Genomic DNA, 23,435 nt, shown 5'->3' on the forward strand with positions numbered 1-23,435 from the left:
ATCCTTGAGGCAAAAAAGGTAAGGTGAGAGGGGGAAGATTTAATAGGAACCTAATAGGAGTCACTTTTTCATTCAGAGGGCAGTGGATATATGGAAAGAACTGCCAGAGGAGCTAGTTGAGGCAGGAATTATAACAGCTTTTTAAAGACACGGATAGGAAAGGTTTAGAGGGATATGGACCAAATGCAGGCAAATGGGACTAACTTAGATGGGGCAAGTTGTACAAGTTGGGCCAAAGGTCCTGTTTTCATGCCATGTGGCTCTATGACTCGGTGAGGTCTCAGGAGGACCAGAGATTATTGGAACAGGATGATTCTTTTCATGTACTCAAATTCCCCTGCAATCAATGCCATCATATAGTTTGCCTTCCCGACTGCAAGCTACAGCTGCATCTTCACCTTCAGTGAGTTGTTTACAAAGACATCCAGCCCGTTCTGAACACTGACACCTTTCAGCCTCTCTAGTAGTATGTTCTACAGCCTGTGATGAGATATTATCCTCTCACTGAATATTATCAGCAATGCTGGTACATCAGGGTTTCACATGATTCATGGATTGTTTGCTGCCAATGAATATGTAAATTAAGCAACAAGATACGGGCTAAGTTGATAGAAGTGGAAATATTTACAGAATATTCTTGAGAAATTCCAATCTTTCGGTAAGCCTAAACTGAGTGGCTAAGTTGAAGAAAATTGCAGCATTAACTTGGTCTGGATTTGGACTGATAAATTATACATGCCTGAACTTTAAGAAGATGCCATCATTTACCCTTTAGCTGTGAGCCAGAAACACAGTGGTTTCAGCAACATTTCAGAAAGATTGCTGCTTTGAAAATAATAAAGGCTTATCAATGGCCTCTCTAATATTTTAAATAATCATCGATAAATTAAGGAAGTGACAAAATGGTCCTTTCTTCATAAAAGATACAAACCAAGGCAACTAAAGAGAGCGGAAACAGACAAAGGAATGTAAGACAGAATGTGTAAGAAGAAACTGCAGATGCTGGTTTAAACCAAAGATAGGCACAAAAAGTTGGACAGGCAGCATCTGTGGACAGAAGGAATGGGTAACGTTTCGGGTCGAGACCCTTTTAAGAATGTAAGAATTGCTAAACGCAGAGCAACTCAACAGAGTACTTGCTCAACAGATCAGGCACAGCCAATGTTGCACATGGATGGCCGGGCCCATTCTGATGCAGAAAGCTATAAAATTGAGTCCAGCAGGTTGGTTGTACAGATGCTACTCCTGAAGCCCATCTTGCAGGAGACCAGGTAAAGGTGGGAGAGGCATGGAGAATTAAAGTGGTGAGCAACAGGGAGCTGATTGTTGCTCCAGTTTACTGAATACACATACATTTTGAGTTTGGTTTCTCCATAGTGCAGAACACCACATTGTGAACATCAAATGCAATACATGTGATTAGGAGAAGTGCAAGTGAATCATTGCTTTATGTGAAAAGACTGCTCGGATCCCTGGAAAAGGTGAAAGGACAAGTGTTGCTTCTCCTGTGATTGTATAGGAAATTACCATAAGAAGGAGGCTGAAATGGCAGGGAAAAAGATGTGACTGGTAGTGGAATCTCAATGAAGATGGTAGCAACTGCAACAACATATTTTCTGAATGTGAAGGCTGGCGGAGAGGAAGGTGAGAAGCAGGAGCTCTCCTTGCTCTGCCCAGAAGAAGAGTTCAAGCGTGGAAAAGGCATTTGGGCAGATATATGGAGAGGAAAGGCTAAACGGGCTATAGGCCAAATGCCAGCATATGGGACTAGCCCAGTATGCCAGATTGGGTCGGCACGGGCAAGTTGGGGTGAAGGGCCTGTTTCAATCTGTATGGCTCTATGATTAGAGTCATACAGCATGGAAACAGGACCTTCAGCCAAACTCATCCAAGATTCAATGATGCTATGACAACATCTAGAGTTGGGCCACTAAACTGCAAGTTCTGTGAAATTAGTGTGAAGTGCAGTAACTATCTCCAACAAGTCGAGTCTAAAGACCTCTCCTTGACACTCTATACTGTTAACATTATCACATCCCTCACCATCAATATGTTAGGTGGCACAAAGGATCAGTAAGATAATTACTAACAGATAATAACCGTGTTATTAAAAACCAGGCACATAATAACTGTGACTACAAAAACTGGGTCATCGGCAAGAGACTTACAATTTATTCACTGATTCCAACAGGTGAATGATTCCAACTATGAATGATGCCTGCAAAATTGGTCCAGGATCTAAAGATCATGGCTGGAGACCATTGTTGGGATGTTCTGGGCCAGAATGGGGACAAGGATGGAGTTGAAGGAGTTGGGGGGTGGGGAGAGAACAAAGGGAAGTCACCAATACGTTGGGAGTGGAGGAGGACATTGAAAAGACAAGGAATAAAGGCATATTTAAAATATTAACATGGACATCCTCTGGTTGGATTGCCAACACTAGGCTTGGACCTGTTCTAGGATGTTCCCATTGAATCACGGTGTTGCAAAGATGTTGGCACGGTTTTGTAATATAAGAGTGTGGTATTAAGTTTTTGAAATGATATTAAATGACCTAATAATTTTGTTGAAACATCATTTACAATAGTTTTCTCTATTCTGATGGAAGTAGTCACAATATCCAAAGCCTTTCCCCATAACATTTCCTATTCATATTATCCTGCTTGATCTACACTGTGCACACTTTATGACTTAAGGGATTGGACAGGCTAGATGCAGGAAGATTGTTCCTGATGTTGGGGAAGTCCAGAACAAGGGGTCACAGTTTAAGGATAAGGGGGAAGTCTTTTAGGACCGAGATGAGAAAAACATTTTTCACACAGAGAATGGTGAATCTGTGGAATTCTCTGCCACAGAAGGTAGTTGAGGCCAGTTCATTGGCTATATTTAAGAGGTAGTTAGATGTGGCCCTTGTGGCTAAAGGGATCAGGGGGTATGGAGAAAAGGCAGGTACAGGATACTAAGTTGGATGATCAGCCATGATCATATTGAATGGCGGTGCAGGCTCAAAGGGCCGAATGGCCTACTCCTGCACCTATTTTCTATGTTTCTATGATCTCCTTTCTGAAATGAGATGGCCAAAACTGCACACAATACTTGAATACAGTCCAACAAAAACATTGAATAATGCCATCAACACTCCTTTACCCTTGTGATGTATGTCATAATTTATTTAATTCAAATTGCTTTGTTTCATTAATTACTTCACATTAATAAGCAGTTCTGCTTTTGGTGATTTGGCTTTGGAGTTTCAAAACAGAAGTTTGGCCTTTGATTACCGTATTTAAAGCAATTTTAAACAGACTGCCAGGCACTTGAACATTACAGCCGGTAAATTGACAACCAAAGTAGTTCTGCTGAGGTAATGTGTGAATGATATTGGAAATTGATGATTATTTCTGAAAATAAATTGTGTGTTTAAAATAAAGTGTTATTTGGGCTAAATTCACCCCATCTCCAGCATGGAAAATACCTTTTACAATCCCAGAGACTTGTTTATTTAGTGCAGGTTATTCTTAGTATAGGTAAAATCATTCTTTAATTTTAAGTTGAGTTGGCAGCCATGGAAAACCTGATATTAATGATCTTGAAAAACTATGTCAGATACATTATACAGACAACATTTTGCTTAATTCATGTAATTATCAAAAATACAGCTTTCTTGGATGTTCATTATATCTTTAAACTCCACCAACTATGCAATTAGAATCATTAATAGACTAAATTGCCATGTTTTACAACCGCATAATTTTATAGGTAATACATTTTTTAAAGCCCCAGCAGCTTGTTCTAAGAAAATTCAATTTCAACCGAGTGTTTGGCTCTTTTGCAACATGAGTCATCCGACCACCTTTCATCTTCTATTGAAACGGTGCCTAATCAAAACACCCACTCTCTTTATTCACATTCCTGCACCTTAAGTTACATGGATCAGTATCTTCAAAAGATGAGACCAATTGTTGCCTGATCCACTAGCAAGCTGTGTGAAGTTGGTTGATGACACTGATTTACTCTGCAAATCTGATCATATTTCTAGCCATTAGCAATGCTTAAAAAGGAAGGCCAGTAGACAGTTCCCACTGCAGCACAAACGTATGCCTGGCAGTATAATGATTTGTAGCTGGAGAGACGCTTACTTTATTTTCCTTCCACTTTGGTGCCAGTTCATTTATTTCACTATTGATTCTGTGTTTATTTTGTTGTTTGGACAAAATCATTTGGCAAGATCTGTCAGCATATTTTTATCCGATACATAAGAAAACACACTTGTATGTTTTTGAAGTACCAGAGAACACATATACAATATATGTACTTACAAGGCGGAATCAGTAATATGAGCTTCATTTCAACAATGCAAATGTGCTAATTTCTTGTGGTCACCGAGCAAACATAAACATTTGGCAAGGAGAGAAGCTATTGTAGATTGGGTGTAGTTCTCTGCCTTTCTAAATTGCTTACTTTTAAACCTATTTCATAGTTGCTGAATTTTGAGTTATCTTTCTAATATCAAGGAGATATCTGCAAGTTCAATCAGTCTGCAATTAATGTGTATATAACACTAGGGATAGATGCAATTTCTGCAAGCGATAATATCTAAATAATTTTCATTTTGAAATTAATGCATAACAATGGAATATTGACCCTTCACCACCGAGTTCCCAAGACATTCGGCATTTTAATGCATTTCAGGGCTTCTCAAATTAACTTTACATATGTAATTCAATTCATTACCTGATATAGAGAAAATAAAATGATCATCCAATTAGTTATTTGAATGGATTATGGAAACAAGGGAGAGAAACATTGTTATGTTTCAGGCTCTTGGCAGCAGAGAGGAGGAGCAACAGCAGTTTAAAAGTTTGTGAATGGGTGAAAGGAAGTTCGGTTCTAACAGAGTGGCCATTTTGAGAGTAACTACTTTGAGAGGGGCTTCTTTGAGATGGAATCGTTGCTGGTAGGTAAAAGTGCAGGCTTTAGTAAATACAGGGCTTTGGAGAGGCTGGCACACATAATTGAGGTAAGGTGTTTTAGGTTTACTTCTTCTTATGACTGCTAGATGCAGTTTTAAGTGTGTATTAGAGTGGCAGTCAGTGAAATGGTATGCTCTTCCTGGGGAAAATCAGGGAGCAATCAAATGTCTCTGATGACTATGCCTGCAGGAAGTGTGTTCATTTGCAGTTCCTCGTAGACTGCATGGATGGATTGGAGTTGACATTTGGACACACCAAGGAGCAAACAGGATGCAGGGAGGGTAATAGACAGTAGGAGGTGGTCATATCAAAGGTTCAGCCAGTTAGGATAGGCAGGCAAGTGGTGCGGGACAAACTGGAGAGTTCATCCACTGAGGCAATATGTGTAGAGCTCAAATATAAGAAAAGTGCAGTCACTTTAATATAATTAACTTTAGGCTGCCCAATAGTTAGCAGGCGATAGAGCAACATTTTACAGAAAAATTGAAAACATTCAGGGTGTCATTGGGAGTGGCTTTAACTTCTCCAACATTAATGGAAAATTCCATACCAAAAGAGGCTTAGACGGAGCAGAATTTGGACACGTACATATTCTGGCTGCCATTCTTTGAATGTTCGGATGATACAAGGAACCAGAGTGGCAAAGTAGAGGGCTCAGTAGGTGATCCAATACGTTGTTGTGGCAGCTATAAATCTTTGTACAGGTGGGTACTGAGAGCATTTCACCTCCATAGGTTTATCACTTTATTTGGCAAATCACCATTTGAAGGTGACTGTATGGTGAGGAAAAGTAACAATATCAATTTTGTTATGATTCAGAAAATACTGTATGATAGGGGAAACTAAGCAACTGACACTGCCAATCAGCGCTCTAAAATTATAGTCTTCTTGAGTTTACTCGTTTGCTAAAATATCATTCAAAATTTGTCATTTGTGGTGGGACAGCGACACATCAGGTAGTGCTACTGCCTCACAGCAGTGAGACCCAGGTTCGATCTCGAACTCGGGTGCTGTCTATGTGGAGTTTGCATGATCTCCCTGTGACAACTTGGGTTTCCTCTGGGTATTCTGGTTTCCACCCACATCCCAACGACGTACAGGTTTGTAGATTAATTGGCCTCTGTAAATTGCCCCCGGTGGGTAGGGAGTGGATGCAAACGTGGGATGACATTGACTAGTGCGAATGGGTGATCGATATTCAATGTTTAATCATAGAGTTATACGGGACGGAAAATGACCATTTGGCCCATTGAATCTGTGCCAACGGTGATATGACCATTTATACCAATCCTATTTTATTCCACCCACATTCTTATCAACTCTCCCCAGATTCTACAACTCACCCACACATTTGGCCAATTCATCTACCAACCCACACAACTTTGGGATGTAGGAGGAAACTAGAACACTGAAGGAAAGTCTATCATCACAGGATAACAACCAAACACCACACAGATAGTTGGACAGGCAGGATTGGACCCAGGTTGCTTGAGATTTGAGACAGTGAAGCACATGTACTGCCCCAATTGTCTTGTAATTTTATATATTTGAATTCAAAAGTCTGTCTAACCTTGTAACATCAACGTTTTAATTAATAAACTAAATACTCACTTGCTTTGTTTTGTCCATTGCTTTTAATATAGAAATATTCAGATCTTCTAGAGCTGCCAAGACATTTTCAAACTCTCCTAAATGTTGAGAAAAGAATTCTGAAAAAGAAACATGTTCCTTTTGACTTGAGCCAGCATATTCATATTTCTCATCTTCCTCTATTTAAACATCAACTTGTCTCTTTTTGTTCCCATTTAAATAATTTTATAGGCATCAAAACATTCATAACTCAAAAGAAAACATGCAGTATTGCCAGTGATTTTATGAAGCCATCTACATTTGAAATATCTACGATTCAATTTGTTTTGCTATTTCTTTAGTTATTTATATGTGTGCCTAAGCAAAATAAGAAGGCAATATTATCTTAATCCAATATCTTATCATTTTTGGGTTTCGCTGCAGGCACACGTGACAATAAACTACACCTTTTGTATTTCTATATTTGCAGAAATAAATGGTCCATTCCATATTGTTTGTCCTGTAAATCATTTGCAATCTGCTACAGAAAAAAAATTGAGGACCAGAAATTCAGGTGACAATAGTGAAGTTTACATGGAAGTGTTATTATAAGGGTCGGGTACTTTTTGGCGCCTCTGTTTATTATATCTGTACTCATCAGAACCCTAACCATAACCCCAACCCTAACCCTAACCCTGACCCTAACCCTAACCATAACACCCCAAAACCCTAACCCTAACACCCCGAAACCTTGACCCCGAAACCCTAACCCTAACACCCCGAAAAGGCAAAACGGCGGTGCTGAAACGGCAGCGCTGAAACGGCAGCGCCAAAACGGCGGTGCAGAATGGCACCATTCCGTTATTATAAGCATTACATGTCATTTGGCCAACCAAACCTTCTGCATTCACTGAGAAAATCCACTCCAACTTGACACCATCTGAATTCATTTAACTCCTGAGAAACTTTTCTGCATATTTTATCCCATGTAATGGTAAATTAGGGAAGACACGGGACATCTTGGAGATTTTTCATCCTAGTTAGTACATCATTTCTATATCGACAATTTACTTTTCCATTGCTCTCTGACTTATCTTAGAATTTACAGATCATTCTGTTTGATAACAACACATTCAAACATAGTCCTAGATTTTGTTATTCATCAGCCACTGTTATGTGCATATCTTGCAATACTGATAATGCTTTAAAATTCTGTAAAATGGTTTGAAATATGTTGAGGTGGTAAAGAAACTACATGTTTTATATGATGAAGTCCAGCTCTTTTATATATAATAAGAACAATGGGCCTAACACTTATTCCTGGGTCGTCCACAAGAGATATCTCTGAGAAAAGCATCTGCTTACCACTGCTCTCCTCAATTTTGGATCTGTAGGCATAGGCTTCTTAACATAATTTGCTGTATTCGATCATTATTTATGGAGAGATAAGTTTATTTGGCCTTCCATCACAGCGATGTGGTGGATGTTTATGTAAATTATGTTGTGTCTTGGGTCTATTTGTTTGTAATGTATGGCTGCAGAAACGACATTTCGTTTGGACCTCAAGGGGTCCAAATGACAATTAAATGTATCTTGTATCTTGTATTATTTGGTATTCTATTTAATTAATTTTGGAAGACCCTATATCTGTTAAACTACCTGTCCCAACACAGTTAGCTCAGTATTTTTCAATAACTTTATAACAAATGTCATCAGATGAAAAACAGTAATGCCAATGTTGGCTGTCTTTTAGTAATTCATGCTTCTTCAAGTGAGAATCAATTTTGTCTTTAATTATATTTGATAATGTTTTTGGCACTATGGGTATTGGACTGAGTAGCCTGTACATACTCGGGTTTTCATACTCCATATTTTTTAACAGAAGTAAGACATTTGCAGTTCTTTAGGCTCCTGGAACTATCGATAAGCAAGATTGAAAGGCCTTCCCTTATCTCTATCCAATGTGCCCTCACCAATCTAGATTGTTTTTATATGGATCAGGTGATCGGTTAAACTTCAAATCATGGCAAACTATTCATCACTTCCTTTCTATGTACTTTTATGTGATCCAATATCTCCACATTTCACTTATTTCACACTGCCAGTTCATTAATTCTCATTCCTCTCTCTTAAGAGTTGCTTTTTTTTGTGAGATCTTATGATTTAAACATCACCAGCAAATTCCCTGCATAACTACACTTAAATTATTTACTTTGCCAGGGAGTTCTCTGAGATGCCCCTGTGTGTTGAAAGGTGCAAAATAATGCATCTTTCCCTTGTCCTTAATTTCTGCCCCCTCTGTGCCCAGAATACTCCAAAACATTTCACAGCAGATCAATCACTTTTCTGGCAAAAAACAACTGGCAATATGCACATTCAAAGACTGCACGAAAAGGAATGACACAAAAATTAAAACGTATTGTTCGTATTGGTTGAAGACGGAAGGTTCAGTTGAATCTTGAGAGTTTTTACAGCTACCAGTGCAAGTGGCTCAGCTCAGTTTAGTATTTAACCTACAAGACTGTACCTTCAGCATTTAGTCCTTCCTCAATAAGGCATTGTAGCAGTATCTTATCTCACATGGCCTCATCTGTGTGAGGGACCTTGAGACAAGAATCCCATCACTGAGTTAAACACTTACAATTATTGTTTTCCAATTGCAAAAACATGCAATGGTATTTCTTGGGAGACAGGACAAAGGCAGGCAGGACAACGACATGCCACCTAGCAATTAGGTTGCCCACAAAAATAAAGATCTATCTCAAAGCCTTTTAAGCAGATGCAGAGATTGACCTGAGGAATAAATAATAATTCATAATTGGCATTACAGGAAATAGATACAATTGTGCTGGAAAAGTATGCTCAGAAACCTAATATTTAAAAGATACATAAAATTAATTATAGATCAATTCAGGTCAGGTTGGGGAGAGTTCCCCCCCCCGCCACGGGTACCATGTAATCCCGTGCTACCTGCTCCATGGCTGGATAGTCGGCGACTAAACCGTCTCCCCCACCTGATTTGCCAGGTGAGGAGGGGGCTGTGGACCCCCAACAGGACAATAAACAAGACCTGTCAAAGGGCGGATGAGCTTCAAGCGAGCCAACGGCCATCCACACTTCAGTAGAAGTTGCGATCACTGTCGTACATGGCATTGTAAGGAACGATTATAAAGCACACACACCAAAATCCTATACTTCCAGCAGCGGATGTCCGCAGGGCGGAGATGTGTGGTGCGTCCGTCACCGTTTCCATCAGAAACCAGCACCACTGCATCGCTAATGTTGTCAACGATGATGATGATGATAATCAATTAAATAATCCCCACATTAAAATACAGGAAGAAGCATGCAAATATTTAATAATTCCAGTTCTATCACAACTCTTTTACAAATCACTTTCTCTAGTATTAATCCAAGGACACTTCCACAGAAGTTGGATAGTTTGGTTTTGAATTTAAATGTGAATTAAAAGAATAGTTTGGAAAAATATATTTCACTATTCCAAGCAGGGAATGAAGTGCTTAAAATATTCAAGGTAGTGCATTGCTGGCAAACGCAGTACATGCATTGCCTTGAAACAATATTTTATCTGTAATTGTATTTTACTTGTTGCTCCAGTGAATACAGCACATGGTGAAAAAACATCACTTACCACATATTTCCTCAATGTTGAGGTTGCTTAAACAGAAACAACATAGAAACAAAGATTTTTAGTTTTATATCAAACAATGTCTGCGTTTTACATTGCTAATTTTACATACAAATCACCTTTGAAGATAAAAATAACTATCAACATTGTTTTGAGTATGGTCCTGTTCCTCACTCAGTGGTGTCAGATTTCCATTAAAATGTTCCCTGAAAAAACATTAATTATTTAATAAATTAGACTAATATTAATGTAAAAATATTTTCAGTAAGAGTTTTACTCAGTTAGAGGGTGGTGGGTATATAGAACGAGCTGCCAGAGGAGGTAGTTGAGGCAAATACTATAACAGCATTTAAAAGACACTTGGACAGATAACACAGAGGCCACGGAAGGCTGTAGAGGCTAGGTTAATGGATATGTTTAAAGCATAGATAGATAGATTCTTGTTTAATAGTGTCAGGAGTTATGGGGAGAAGGCAGGAGAATGGGGTTAAAAGGGAAAGATAGATCAGCCATGATTGATTGGCGGAGTAGATTTGATGGGCTGAATGGCCTAATTCTGCTCCTCCCATTTATGGCCTTATGATCTTATACATGGAATGGAAAGGTTTAGCGGGATATGGCCCAAATGTGGATAAATGGCACTAGCCTAGTTGAAGAAGAATTTCAAAATGAGATAGTAAGAGTTTAGAGTCAGCATGTCCCTCCAGGAGTACAAGACAAAGATGGTAAGTTTGGGAACCCTGGTTAATGAAATATATTTAAGGTTTGATCAGAAAAAGAAGGAAGCATACGTCAGGTAACAGAAATGTATTGAACAAGTCACTTGAAGTTTATTGGGAATATAGGAGGAAACCTACAAAATAATTTTGTGGAATTCATTGCCACAGACGCCAGTGCGGGTGAAGTCATTGGCTATTTTTAAAGTGGAAATCGATAGGTTCTTGATTAGTAAGGGTGCTAAGTGTTGCGGAGATAAGGCAGGAGAACGGTGTTGAGAGTGATTGAGTGGCAGATCAGACATATTAGGCCAAATGGCCTTATTCTGCTCCAATGCCTCAGGACCTAATGAAGAAGATAGGAGGGCAAAAAAAAGGACCATGTCCGCATCATGATGGAAGCGCTGTAAATATTGGAGCACTGGTTAATCCCCAGGACTAGATGGGATCTATCCCAGGTTACTAAAGGAAGCAAGGGAGGAGATTGCTGAGGCTCTGGCTGTTTTTGCACCTTTGTTAGCCATAGATGAGGTAACTGAAGGATAACTAATATTGCCCCCTTGTTCAAAGAGGGAAGTAGGGCTAAACTTGGAAGCAACAGTCCGATGAGCATTACACCAGTAGTAGGGAAATTGTTGAACATTGTGAGAGACTCAATTTGTGTGGAAATGCAGGGACTGATTAGGAAGGATCAGCTTGGTTTTGTGCAGGGAAGATCATGTCTCACAAATCAAGTATTTTGAGGAGGTACCTAAAAAAATGATGAAAGCAGATCTGTGCACATAGTTAGATGGAATAGAGTAAGGTTTTTGAAAAGGTCCCACACAGGAATCCTGGCATTTTGGAAACACGATCCTAACTTAGCTAGATTATAGAAGGCAGATAGATAGTAGTAGTGGATAGGAATATTTTTGACTGGAAGTCCATAACAAATGGTGTATGGCAGGAATTGGTACAGGGACCTTTTATTGTTTGTCATATATATAAAAATATATTGTGTAAAAATATAGGGGTTAAATTCTCCATAGATTGTCACCTTGTGGTGGTGGAGAAGCTTGTGTGGGCCTGAGATCCTGAGAGCGATGCCGTCTGGAGCTTTGCTCCTGGTGGGGCCACCCGTGGAGGTAAGGTCGAGGGGGAGGTCTCTGACAAAGAGAAATTCAACCAAGACCTCAACGGTGGAACAGGCGGAGGACGATGGCTGACCTTAGTGGAGCATCACAACGGCTGGGAAGGCGGATGAAGGCTGCAGCAGGAAAGGGTCTCCGGTCGTCTTGGACTCCATGCCACTGGATCCTGACCCAGATCTGTCAAGGACCGTGGGGTGGCTGTCTGGGCACCAGTCTCCCCACGTTAAACAAAGTCATGCACATGCGTCCTCCATATAGGGAATAGCACCCTGGAGACACCCATGGTCAGCCACGACCGAAGGGGGCTAAGATAGCGGTTACGATGAGTAGGTTTGCAGGCAACACAATAATTGGTCGTGTTTAGATAGTGAAGAAGATTGTTTGTACAAGAGTTGGAATGCCATGTTGCAGATGACAAAACATTGGTTAGATTGCGTGTCGAATATTGTGTGTAGTTCTGGTCCACACATTACAGGAAGGAAGTGATAGCACTAGAGAGTGGAGACGAAATTCACCAGGATGATGCCCGGAATGGAGAGCTACAGTTATAAGGAGAGATTGGTTAGGTTAGGTTAGGTTTACTCTCACTGGAACATAGGTGGCTGAGGTGTGACCTGAATGAGAATTATGGAATTATGAGGAGCAATGAACTCCAGCAGTGAACTCAAAAATGGTTGCCAGACAAATGTTCCTGTTTTTTTCCTTATTTATTTAAAATATATATTACATTTGTAATTTTCCATTCCATAGAATCCTTTCAGAATATAGAGAATTTTGAAAGATCATAATCAATGCATCCACTAATATTGCCCCCACTTATTTTAGCCTCATTCATTTATCTGGTTTCTTGGTTTCTTGGTCCTCCAAAATATTCCAATTGGAATTTAAACTGGAGGTGGTGGAGGTTACATTTACTCTCATGATTATGATTATTTAAATTCCTCCATTATTTCTCCCATTCAAGTCCTATTATTATTGGTATATTTTAGTACCTCTCTTTGAAGCCAAATGCAACATATTTAAAATCTCTGCCATTTCCTTCCTACACATCATTAATTCTAAGGAGCTAACATTTACCTTTGCTGCTCTCAATCTTGTTAAATAATTGTAGAAGCCCTGGAAAAAAAACTTCTATGTTCCTTGCTAATTTACTCTTATGAACTATTTTCTCTAACTTTAGTTTTCGTCATCCTTTGCCAATTTCTAAAGTTCTCATAATTCCTACTATTTTCACAACGTCATAATATTTTTCCTTTAACCTAATACGATCCATAGTTTTTCTCCATTAGTCACAAACATTCACCGTTCCCTGTAGTCTATTCTTCAACAATCTGTACCTATGTTCAGAATAATTAATATTTGCTGAAAAATCAGCTATGGATTACTTATATTTAAGAAGGAACTGCAGATGCTGGAAAATCGAAGGTAGACAAAAATGCTGGAGAAACTTAGCGGGTGAGGCAGCATCTATGGAGTTTTTTTCTTTTTTTGCTGGAAAAACTCAGCGGGTGAGGCAGCATCTATGGAGCAAAGGAAATAGGCAACGTTTCGGGCCGAAACCCTTCTTCAGACTGATGTAGGGTGGGGGGGGGCGGGAAGAAGAAAGGAAGAGGAGGAGCCAGAGGGCTGAGGGAGAGCTGAGAAGAGGAGGAGACAATAAGGGCAACCAGAAATTGGAGGTCAATGTTCAAGTCGCTGGGGTGCAGACTGCCCAAGCGGAATATGAGGTGCTGCTCTTCCAATTTCCGATGGTGTTCACTATGGCCATGGAGGAGGCCCAGGACCGAAAGGTCGGATTCGGAATGGGAGAGGGAGTTGAAGTGCTGAGCCACAGCCAGATCAGGTTGGTTAATGTAGACCGAGATCGACTGACTGACCAAATGGTGCCAGCAAAATAACCTGGCCCTCAACACCAGCAAAACCAAGGAACTCATTGTGGACTTTGGAAGGGGTAGGATGGGGACCCACAGTCCCGTTTATATCAACGGGTTGACGGTGGAAAGGGTCAACACCTTCAAATTCCTGGGCGTGCACATCTCTGAAGATCTCTCCTGGTCCGAGAACACTGATGCTTGAACAAGGATTGTTCGACGTACCCTACAAAGAGGCAGGCATAGCTGGGGCTCATGCGCGTGCCCATAGCTACGCCTTGTATTTGGAGGAAATGGGAGGAGTCAAATGAAAAGTTATTAAGGGTATGGACCAGCGGAGAATAGTATCAGTAGACGGGGATTGGTTGGTTCTCCGGCCGAGGAAGAACCGGAGGGCTTTGAGATGACGGGGATTTAGTTGGTGAAAAAAGAAAGTTCTGTGCAAATGGGTTCTCATTTTATTACAAAATAAAGCTAATTTCTGAACAACCCAAGTACAGTAAACCCTACCAATGTGACAACTTTGGTGCTTCTTGCTTATGATTTTTGTTCACATATAACCTTGAAGAAATGTGATTGTTACTTTTGTTGCTCAATGAATGATTCGATGTACAATTACCCAAATGGCTTTCCCTTCAGCAAAGGAGGATACAACTTAAAGAAGATTAATTCTCTACTCTTATCTGCTGAGAGTCGTGAAATACATAGATGACAGCCTATGTCATTAGTTCACATGGTACAAAGCTGCATCTCACTTAGCTATCTATTCTGTAAAGCCCAGGTTAGCTTCCCAGACAATGAAACTGCCATTTAATGCAGCGTGAGACACCAATTGACAGCTGCAATTTTAGACTGAATTAACAGTGTGATACTGGAACCCCCCCCCAGCATTGCAATAACATGCCTCGTTTGACACTACACAGACCTGTCACAAACTAAAGATAAAAGGTTCTTTGATTCTCAAGATCTCTTTTGATTTGCACTTTGACAAATAACTCAAGCAAAACCTTGTAGCCAACCATAAACCCAAATAGATATGCAAACTGAATGTCAAAAGAATAAAAAATAATAAAAATAAATGAGAGCGAAGAAGGTTTAATGAATATTGATTATCGTGTCTGTTCTAACAGCAGCATTAATTCCAATTACATATGTCAAATCATTTATTTATCTGTGTGGTCTAATGTTAAACAGAATTGTTAACTGCTAACTCATCAATGTGGATCTCTTAAACATCTCTCTGATTAAAATCCTAGCAGTGCTAACCCCGAATGACGCATTCACATTCATCACTGAGATGCTGGGACGTATTTTGAAAATTATAAATACAAGCAGTTTACTGATTGAATCCAAAAACCTGATGGGATTTTATTCAACTCACTTTTCCGAAGGGAGTTCTCATTTTGTTCTGTCAGCAGGGATTGTATTATAATTGCAACTGTATTGACAGGTAAAATGCTTTTAGAAATCGTGGCTATCTCAAATGTATGCTCTGCTTGATTTGGAATCCTTTTGCGACAAAGACAATGAAAAGGTAATGGGTGATATCAATGGCGTTACGAGTGACGCACAGGGTATAGAAAGATGACAGGAGCAAATCTAGACTTGCAATGTTTTCTGAAACTCATAACCAGAATTTAAAAAATGTTTGTGAAATGGTCAATAATGCAAATTCAGATTCGGATTGGTTTATTGTCATATACTGTAAAATTTGGTGCAAATCATATTCCTTGTTTGCATGAAGTTCATAGAGTAACAGTATACGGTAATGATAGATATAAAAATAAAAACAATTTAATACAGGAGAGCAGAATGGTGCAGACAATAGAGTGTAATTTAAAGCAGCTCACAGATGATGGGTTGCAAATTAATGCGAGCTCTAGAAAGAAGCGAACAACTGAATTATTCAAATATCATATATTTGAAATATCATATTTTATTTTGTTTTTAGAAGGTTAAAAGACTGTTACATACTCAGCATACCCACCTGTTTCCAACACATTTAGATTTCAGTTCAGCAATTTGACTTCATGTGTCACATCTACTGTTTGACAAATCATTTTCATGTCTCCCACTGACAGCAAAATATTGCTGATGTTATATTTGAGTAGGAGCAAGCTACTTCTTCTGAAATAACTCTGTTTTTTTTTATTTAGAGCTAGCTGAATAATACCCTGTTCTACAAAAACCCAAATGCCAACATATTAATTACACACAATCTTGTGTCTACAGTTTAATGAAATCTATTTTCCTGCACTCGAGCACATGTTAACACATTTTAGTGTCGGAAGGTGCAATGTAAAAACAAACATTGTCAATGTTTGGATCTTTCACCAAAGACTGTAATGCTAAATATTGAAATAGTGATGTCAATTGACTGGTTTACTGAGATTTACTGGACTGAACAATCAGTTCTTGCGCAATTATTGTCTATTATGAAGAAATTGCTTCCAGTCTCAAGTGGAGACAGGTGTGAGAGTGTGGAAGGCCGGTTGTAAATCGTTCCAGGCATTTGTTACAAAGGATCATATTTAGTGAGGAATTGTTGGCATCTCTCCGCTAAACTGTTTGAAAATTTGGAAACTATGAAGACGTGGTAAGCTTTTTGCCAATATATTTCCGCTACCCACTGATGATAGACTCGTTTAGGATTTATGGAGTTTATCATGGTAATGACATCTTGAGCTTTGAAAACCTACACAAGGTTGGAGTTTTGAGGGTCTCGGAAAGTATTAGTGGATTTAATATGTTTTAAAGGCATTTAAAACATGTCAAACAATGTAAGTGCTGACATAATTTTAATTATTTTAAAGATTTCAATGGTTCCAGAAGTTGAAATCTTATCCCTTTCTCAGCATCCCACATATTCTAGTGTCTGATATGAATGTTTTTGTTCAAGAGCAGTAAGCATCAGGGGCAATGCCAGCATTAGTTATCCATCCTTAATTACTCTTGAACATAGAGGCAATTAAGACTCAATCATAATTTGATCTGGAGTCACTTAAAAGCCACACAACATCAGGATGACAAACTTCCTTAGAGATGTTTTAAAATGACAATTCAATATTTTATTACTACAGTTATTTTAATTACAGATATATTTATAATTACATTTATATACCCCAGTTGTCTTATTGGGATAGAGATTTCTGCCTGTGGATTTCTGAATCATTAGTTTCAAACCAATAACTTAACCACCACACTGCAAACCTCACAATTGAACCCAGAGAGGAAAGTGACTGTATAAATTGCATTGAAACATATTCACCATGAAATAACTTCAAAAACATGTTCAGAATCAAAAGCATGGTAACGTCATGGAAAGAGAAATGGTAAGCATGATGAAGAAACTTTAAAGTCTTTTGTAAAATGTCGCACCATCCCAACCTCAATCTATCCCAGTACTTTTGAAATGTACGTACTATTCAATGGAAGAAACATTGGCAGCCTAGTTTAATTGCATCAAGGAATCATGAAGCCCAATATGAATTTGGTGAGATCATCTTTTTTAGTGAGGTAGTTGGAGGGATAAATAATGTCAGGATATAAAGAAGAATTGAATGCTTTTTTCTGTAAAAGTGCAAAGGGATATTTACATCTACCTGAGAAGATAGAATCTGATATTCTTATCCAAAAAGCCGCACCTCTGCAATTGCAATATTACACAGATTAGGTGTTATGCTCATCCCTCACTGGCCCTGAATCTGCAAACCTATGTCTCAGAGGCAAGCAAATTCTTAATTGTTTCCCCCTTTCGATTAAGGTTCTCCTATCATGAGCAGCTAAAGACGTTCCCATTAGTGTCAGAGTCTCAAGCAAGGAAAGATAGTTACAAGATAAGGAGGCAGTAATTTAAAATGAGATGTATGAGAATATATTTTCACAGAAGGTAGTAAATCTCTGTAATTCACTACCCCAAAGGGCTGTGAAATTAAGGTCGCTGGAGGTATTTAAAGAGAAGATGGATGAATCTTTGTGAGTAAGTGAATTCAGGGCTATGGGGAACTGGCACAGAAAATAAGTTGATGGTTAGGCCACATCAGCCATGATAATATTGAATGGCAAGCAGGCTTGAGTGTCCTATGTTGCTCTTACAGTATGTTCTTGTGTTGTCCCAGGTGCTACTTGGAGGCATTGACTACAGCTCTGCATTGCCGTAAATATATTTAGGCAATATTATTCATTTGTTCTCTCACTCTGTCCATCTCTTTCTCCCTCTCTCTCGCATTTTAGTCATTCAATTGTTGGGTACAAATCAACATATTCAAGGCTGCACAAAATTAATTTTGTCATCACCTTCAATTCAAAATACTCTTAGGATCTTGCACTTGCAGCCTAGTTAAACTAAAGCACAAAAACATCTCTTCTGCACTCCTTCAAAGTCAGAAAATATTCCCCTAATGCAGTGCCAGTGGGCTTTTTTCCCACATTAATACACCAATAATAAAATTAAAATAATCCTCCACTTATTGAGAACGTAGCACATTAATCATTCACATATACCCTGATTGCTGTGGAGGAGGAAGATGTAGTATGTCAAATACAAGTCCGATAGAGATGTCTTGATCTCTAGGCAATTGAACTGAACTGAATTTAATTTAAGCCATCTGAAATAAAATGTCATTTGAGACATCTGAAATATAAATTGGTGTGAAATGCCAACTAGTCCCTTAGTAATGCCAACTGATTACTAATGAGAAATTGTGAAATATTGCATTTTCCACATTTTGAAACTGCCAATTTATCTCATCAATTTATGAATAAATGTAAAGAGTTATGTATTATTACAACTGTGACAGAGGAAACACAAAAATGTTCTTACTCAGTGTGGCTGCTATCAATGATACGGAACAATTCATGCATCTCTTCTGTGTTGAGAACTCCATCAGTAAAATAAGCCTTGAATTCATCAAAGGATAGCTTGCCATCATCTATAAGCAAAGAAGAGATTTAGAAGTCAGAATGTACCTTAGTCATCATCTACATCAAGGGTTCCCAACCAGGTGCAAATTTACCCCCAGGGGGGTACATTTCGCCTACCCAGGGAGTAAATTTGTTGATTCTGGATGTGTACATCTTTTTTCTCATATTCCGCTTGGGGAGTCTGCATACTGCAGGCATAAAAACATAGAAACATAGAAAATAGGTGCAGGAGTAGGCCATTTGGCCCTTCGAGCCTGCACCGCCATTCGATATGATCATGGCTGATCATCCAACTCAGTATCCCATCCCTCCCTTCTCTCCATACCCCCGATCCCTTTAGCCACAAGGGCCACATCTAACTCCCTCTTAAATATAGCCAATGAACTGGCCTCAACTACCTTATGTGGCAGAGAATTCCACAGATTCACCACTCTCTGTGTAAAAAATGATTTTCTCATCTCAGTCCTAAAAGACTTCCCTCTTATCCTTAAAATGTGACCCCTAGTTCTGGACTATTCCCCAACATCGGGAATAATCTTCCTGCATCTAGCCTGTCCAACCACTTAAGAATTTTGTAAGTCCTCGGGGACGAATAAAGTGCTTTGAATTGAATTGAATTGAATTCACAGCTCAGACTGAGAGACGTGACCCTCTCACTCCCCCATCTTGCAGAGACTGACTGAGGCACGCAAAACACTTCATAAATAAGTGAAATAACATTGTTATCTGCTATTAAAGTTGCCAGGGGTAAACGGGACAAAAAAATTGGGGACCCCTTACGGGTGAACAAAAATTTTGAAATAGTACAAACCCCTCAGATGATAATAATTCGCAATAACTTGAGATAGGATTAAAGTATAATGAATTGATCCCTTCAGAGAGTAGTAAATCACCCTAAAGCTGACCCCCATAGTTTTTAAATACTGATTAAGCATTAACACTTTTATTTTTCAAACCCAATTCCCCTAAAATCCTCGGGTTTGATCCTTGCGCAGCGGACAAGGGGGCCTCTGCAAGAGATATTGCCCAAAAGGTGGCCAAAATCACGAGCCGTGAAAGTGATGTGCGGTGTGTGTTTGTGATTGTGCAGTGTGTCTGTGAAATGCATGTGCTGGTTGATTAGTACAGAACAACACTGTAATGCGCCCTTTTAAATTGCCCCTCGGGGACAAATAAAGTGCTTTGAATTGAATTGAATTCAATTCACAGCTCAGACTGAGAGACGTGACCCTCTCGCTCCCCCATCTTGCAGAGACTGTCTATATATGCAATATGGCCTTCAGGAGAGAGAATCTCAACATAAATACTAATAATTCTTTTATTTTTCACATAGGAAAAATCCACTTACGTATGTAACAAAAAACACAAGGCAGTTGAGGCTGGGACAAGATCCCTTTTCGTAATTTTAAGAAACAGTATGGACAGGTACATGCAGGTAGGAGGCTGGGGTTTGGTACATGCATAGGGATATGGACCAAGTGCAGGCAGGTGGGATTAGTGTAGCTTGGACATGTTGGCCGGTGTGGGCAAGTTGGGCTGAAGGGCCTGGTTCCACATTATGACTAAAACAAGTTATCTGTGTGTCCCCTCTCTGTTTCAACAGTGACTTTAAATCTGTATCTTCTGATAGAAACATTTATGGCCATCTTTACGCCGAGATGAATCCTAGCATCTTATGTTTCTTTATGGTGCAAGTCTTTGATCCCAGGTACCATTCTGGTAAATCTGCTATAAACCCTTTCTTAAGAGTTACCCTACTTTCTAATGTGTGATATCCTGAATAAGCCACAAAACTCCAGTCAAGGCTTAACCTGCAATTTATAAATAAAAGTAGAGCAGCATCCTTATTTGTGAGCTCAAGCTGTCCATTAATAAAGCTGAGTTAATAGACCCTTGAAGACAGAAACAGGTACATTTATTATGGGGAACAAGGAAATGGCAGACAAGTTGAACAGGTACTTTGGATCTGTCTTCACTAAGGAAAACACAAACAATCTCCCAGATGTACTTGTGGCCAGAAGATGTAGGGTGATGGAGGAACTGAAGGAAATTCACATTTGTCAGCCTCTAGTCAAAACAAAATTCTTCTCATATCCATGTTAAATGGCCTTCTCTGTTGTTTTGAGTCTGTGAACATAGGTTCCCATCACCACAGTCAGGAAAAAATATAAACTCTGGTTCCATTTTATCAAGCACATAAGAATGTTGTATATTTCAGTGAGATGACCTTTTATTTTTCTAATTCAAAAGGATTTGGATTCAGTCTGTTCAATCTCTCCTCATATGACAAAATGGTGAAAGTTTCATTCTTCCTTAAATAGACACCAGAAAAACAGCACCTTATATAACTGTGAGGAAACATATCTTCTCTTGAACTCAAATCCACTTGCAATAAAGGGCAAAACATTGTTGCCTTCTTAATTGCTTGCTGAACCTGCATGCTAACTTTCATTGTTCATGAGCAAGGATTTTTAAAAGTTGCTAAAAAACAGTATGAAGGATCAAAGGCAGGTAAAAGTTCAAAGCTAATGTGTAAAGTGAGCTTTCAAAAAAGTATATACCTACTTGATTTCAATGCTACTGAAGCAAACTCTTTGCAACATCGGTTGCTCGAGACAGATGTTGACTATTATGAGTAGTGTTTGATCTGTTTACTGTGAAGTGCATTCAATGCAGAGTATTAGCCATTAAATGTTTGAGAATAAATGTGAGTATGTTTTTAATATTGTTTTTGTAATTGAGTAAACAGGTAGCTTTGAAACTGAGCAGCTTGATAAAAAAATACTGAAAATGCATTTGACACATTCAGGTTAAGATACCTTACCTGGATTTTTTTTAAGTAGGTTTTTTTTCCTTAGAGGAAAGTTTAGTGTTACTACAAAGTTTGTTAGTTAGTTTAGTTGCAATAAAAAATGTACAGCCAATTTCTGGGGTTAATTTTAGCAATGAAAGAAATGTAAACAGTAATGTTAAAATTAAAAAAAGGCAGGATCATGGGTTTTGCTGGGACTGATGGTTTTCCAAAGGGCAGGGGCGTATCAATTTTATTCACATTGACTTGAGGGAATACTTTAAAATTTGGAGATCTAACCAATTAGCAGGGTTCATTTAATTCATATGCAGCCCCCAAGCCGCACGTTAGATTGCTTTTGCCAGATGCTTTCAATATATCAAATGATACATTGGTAATATATATCATATATATATTATACTAGACCAAGTGCAGACCCGTTGGGTCTGTTCCCCCAACGTGCGGTTGTGGGGGGGGGGAGGCGGCATGCAGCGTCACACACACTAACTACCCCCGCACTCACGCTAATTACCCCCCTTGATATTATATTAATATTATTAATTTGCTCCTTTTACCCAATAACCACCCTATCTATGCATAGCCCCCAACCTGCAGTCACATCTAGAGAGAGGGGGGGGGGGGGGGGGGGGGGGCAGAGAGAGAGAAGGGGCAGAGAAGGGGCAGAGAGAGAGAGACACACACAGAGAGAGTGGCTAGAGGGATAGGGGGGTGGAGAGGAGGAGAAGAGGGAGGGTGGGTGAGGGGGGAAAGGGGGGGGAGGAGGGGAGGGGAGAGAGAGGGGGGGGGTGCTGAGGGGGGGAGAGTAGGGGGGTGTGGAGGGTAGGGGGTTTAGGGGAGGGAGGGAGAGGATGGAGGGGAGAGAGAGAGGTGGGAGAGAGGGGGAGAGAGAGGGTGTGCTGAGAGGGGGGTGAGGTGAGGGGGGAGAGGGGGGGAGAGGTGGGGAGCAGGGAGGGGGAGGGAGGGTGGTGGAAGGGGGTAGGGGTGTGTGGAGGGGATGTGGGTTTAGGGGGGAGGGACGGTGGGGGAGGGGGGAGAAAAAGGGGGGGGAGGAGAGGAGGGGGAGGGGGAGAGAGGGGGGGGGGAGAGGGGGGGGGGGGGGGAGGGAAGTAAGAAAGAGAGGGGATGGGAGAGGGAGAGGGGAGAGGGGAGAGAGGGGGGAGAAGAAAGAGGGAGGGAGAGAGGGGAAAGGGGGAGGGGGGAGAGAGAGGAGAGGGGGGGAGAGAGAGAGAGACAGGGGGAGAGAGAGGGATAGGGAGAGAGAGAGAGAGGGAGAGAGAGTGCCTTTTTACTTCAACCCAAACCCAAACAACCATTTGCAGGCAGTGCTTTTTTACTTCAAACTAACCATATATTCATTTTCAAACCACATTAAGGGTACTCACAGTGATGTAGACATTTGTTCAGTGTCATTCAGAGCTCAGAGTCAGAGACTAATTGACAGAGCTCCATCTTGCAGAGACTAATTGAGGCACACCACTTCCTGGTTTTATAGTCCCCCCTCCCCCTCCCTCCAGCAGGGGCAGCAGAGAGAATGGTGAATTTTGTAAAAACATTAATATCTCTGTCATTTTTCATCGATGGGAAAAATCCTCGACACACATGCGGCGGAGGGGGGCTCTGAGTGAGGTGGCCAAAAATGACGGCTGTAGGTGGCGGCGTTCTCTCGGAAATCGCAGCACAGACAGCCAAAAGCGGTCAAGAACAGAGATTTAGTAATATAGATATATATATATATATATGATATATGAATTATGGTAATCAACAATTTCTGTTGCTGGATTGATGTACAAATACA

At 39.9% G+C, this 23,435-nt stretch overlaps 1 protein-coding gene across 3 annotated transcripts in view; it reads right to left on the reverse strand.

The window, feature by feature from the left end:
• Positions 1-23,435, reverse strand: part of necab1 (N-terminal EF-hand calcium binding protein 1) — a 94,409-nt gene that overhangs the window by 57,206 nt on the left and 13,768 nt on the right. Inside the window, exons 3-5 of one of the 3 annotated variants that reach the window (XM_055633621.1) lie at positions 18,728-18,836; positions 10,192-10,217; positions 6,582-6,679 (exon numbers count right to left, since the gene is read on the reverse strand). In XM_055633621.1, the coding sequence (XP_055489596.1) occupies positions 6,582-6,679; positions 10,192-10,217; positions 18,728-18,836 (233 nt within the window). The remainder of the gene's footprint in view (positions 1-6,581; positions 6,680-10,191; positions 10,218-18,727; positions 18,837-23,435) is intronic. The other 2 variants (XM_055633623.1, XM_055633622.1) reach the window with 2 other exon arrangements.

The sequence above is a fragment of the Leucoraja erinacea genome, chromosome 4, assembly GCF_028641065.1.
Source record: "Leucoraja erinacea ecotype New England chromosome 4, Leri_hhj_1, whole genome shotgun sequence".
NCBI lineage: Eukaryota > Metazoa > Chordata > Chondrichthyes > Rajiformes > Rajidae > Leucoraja > Leucoraja erinaceus.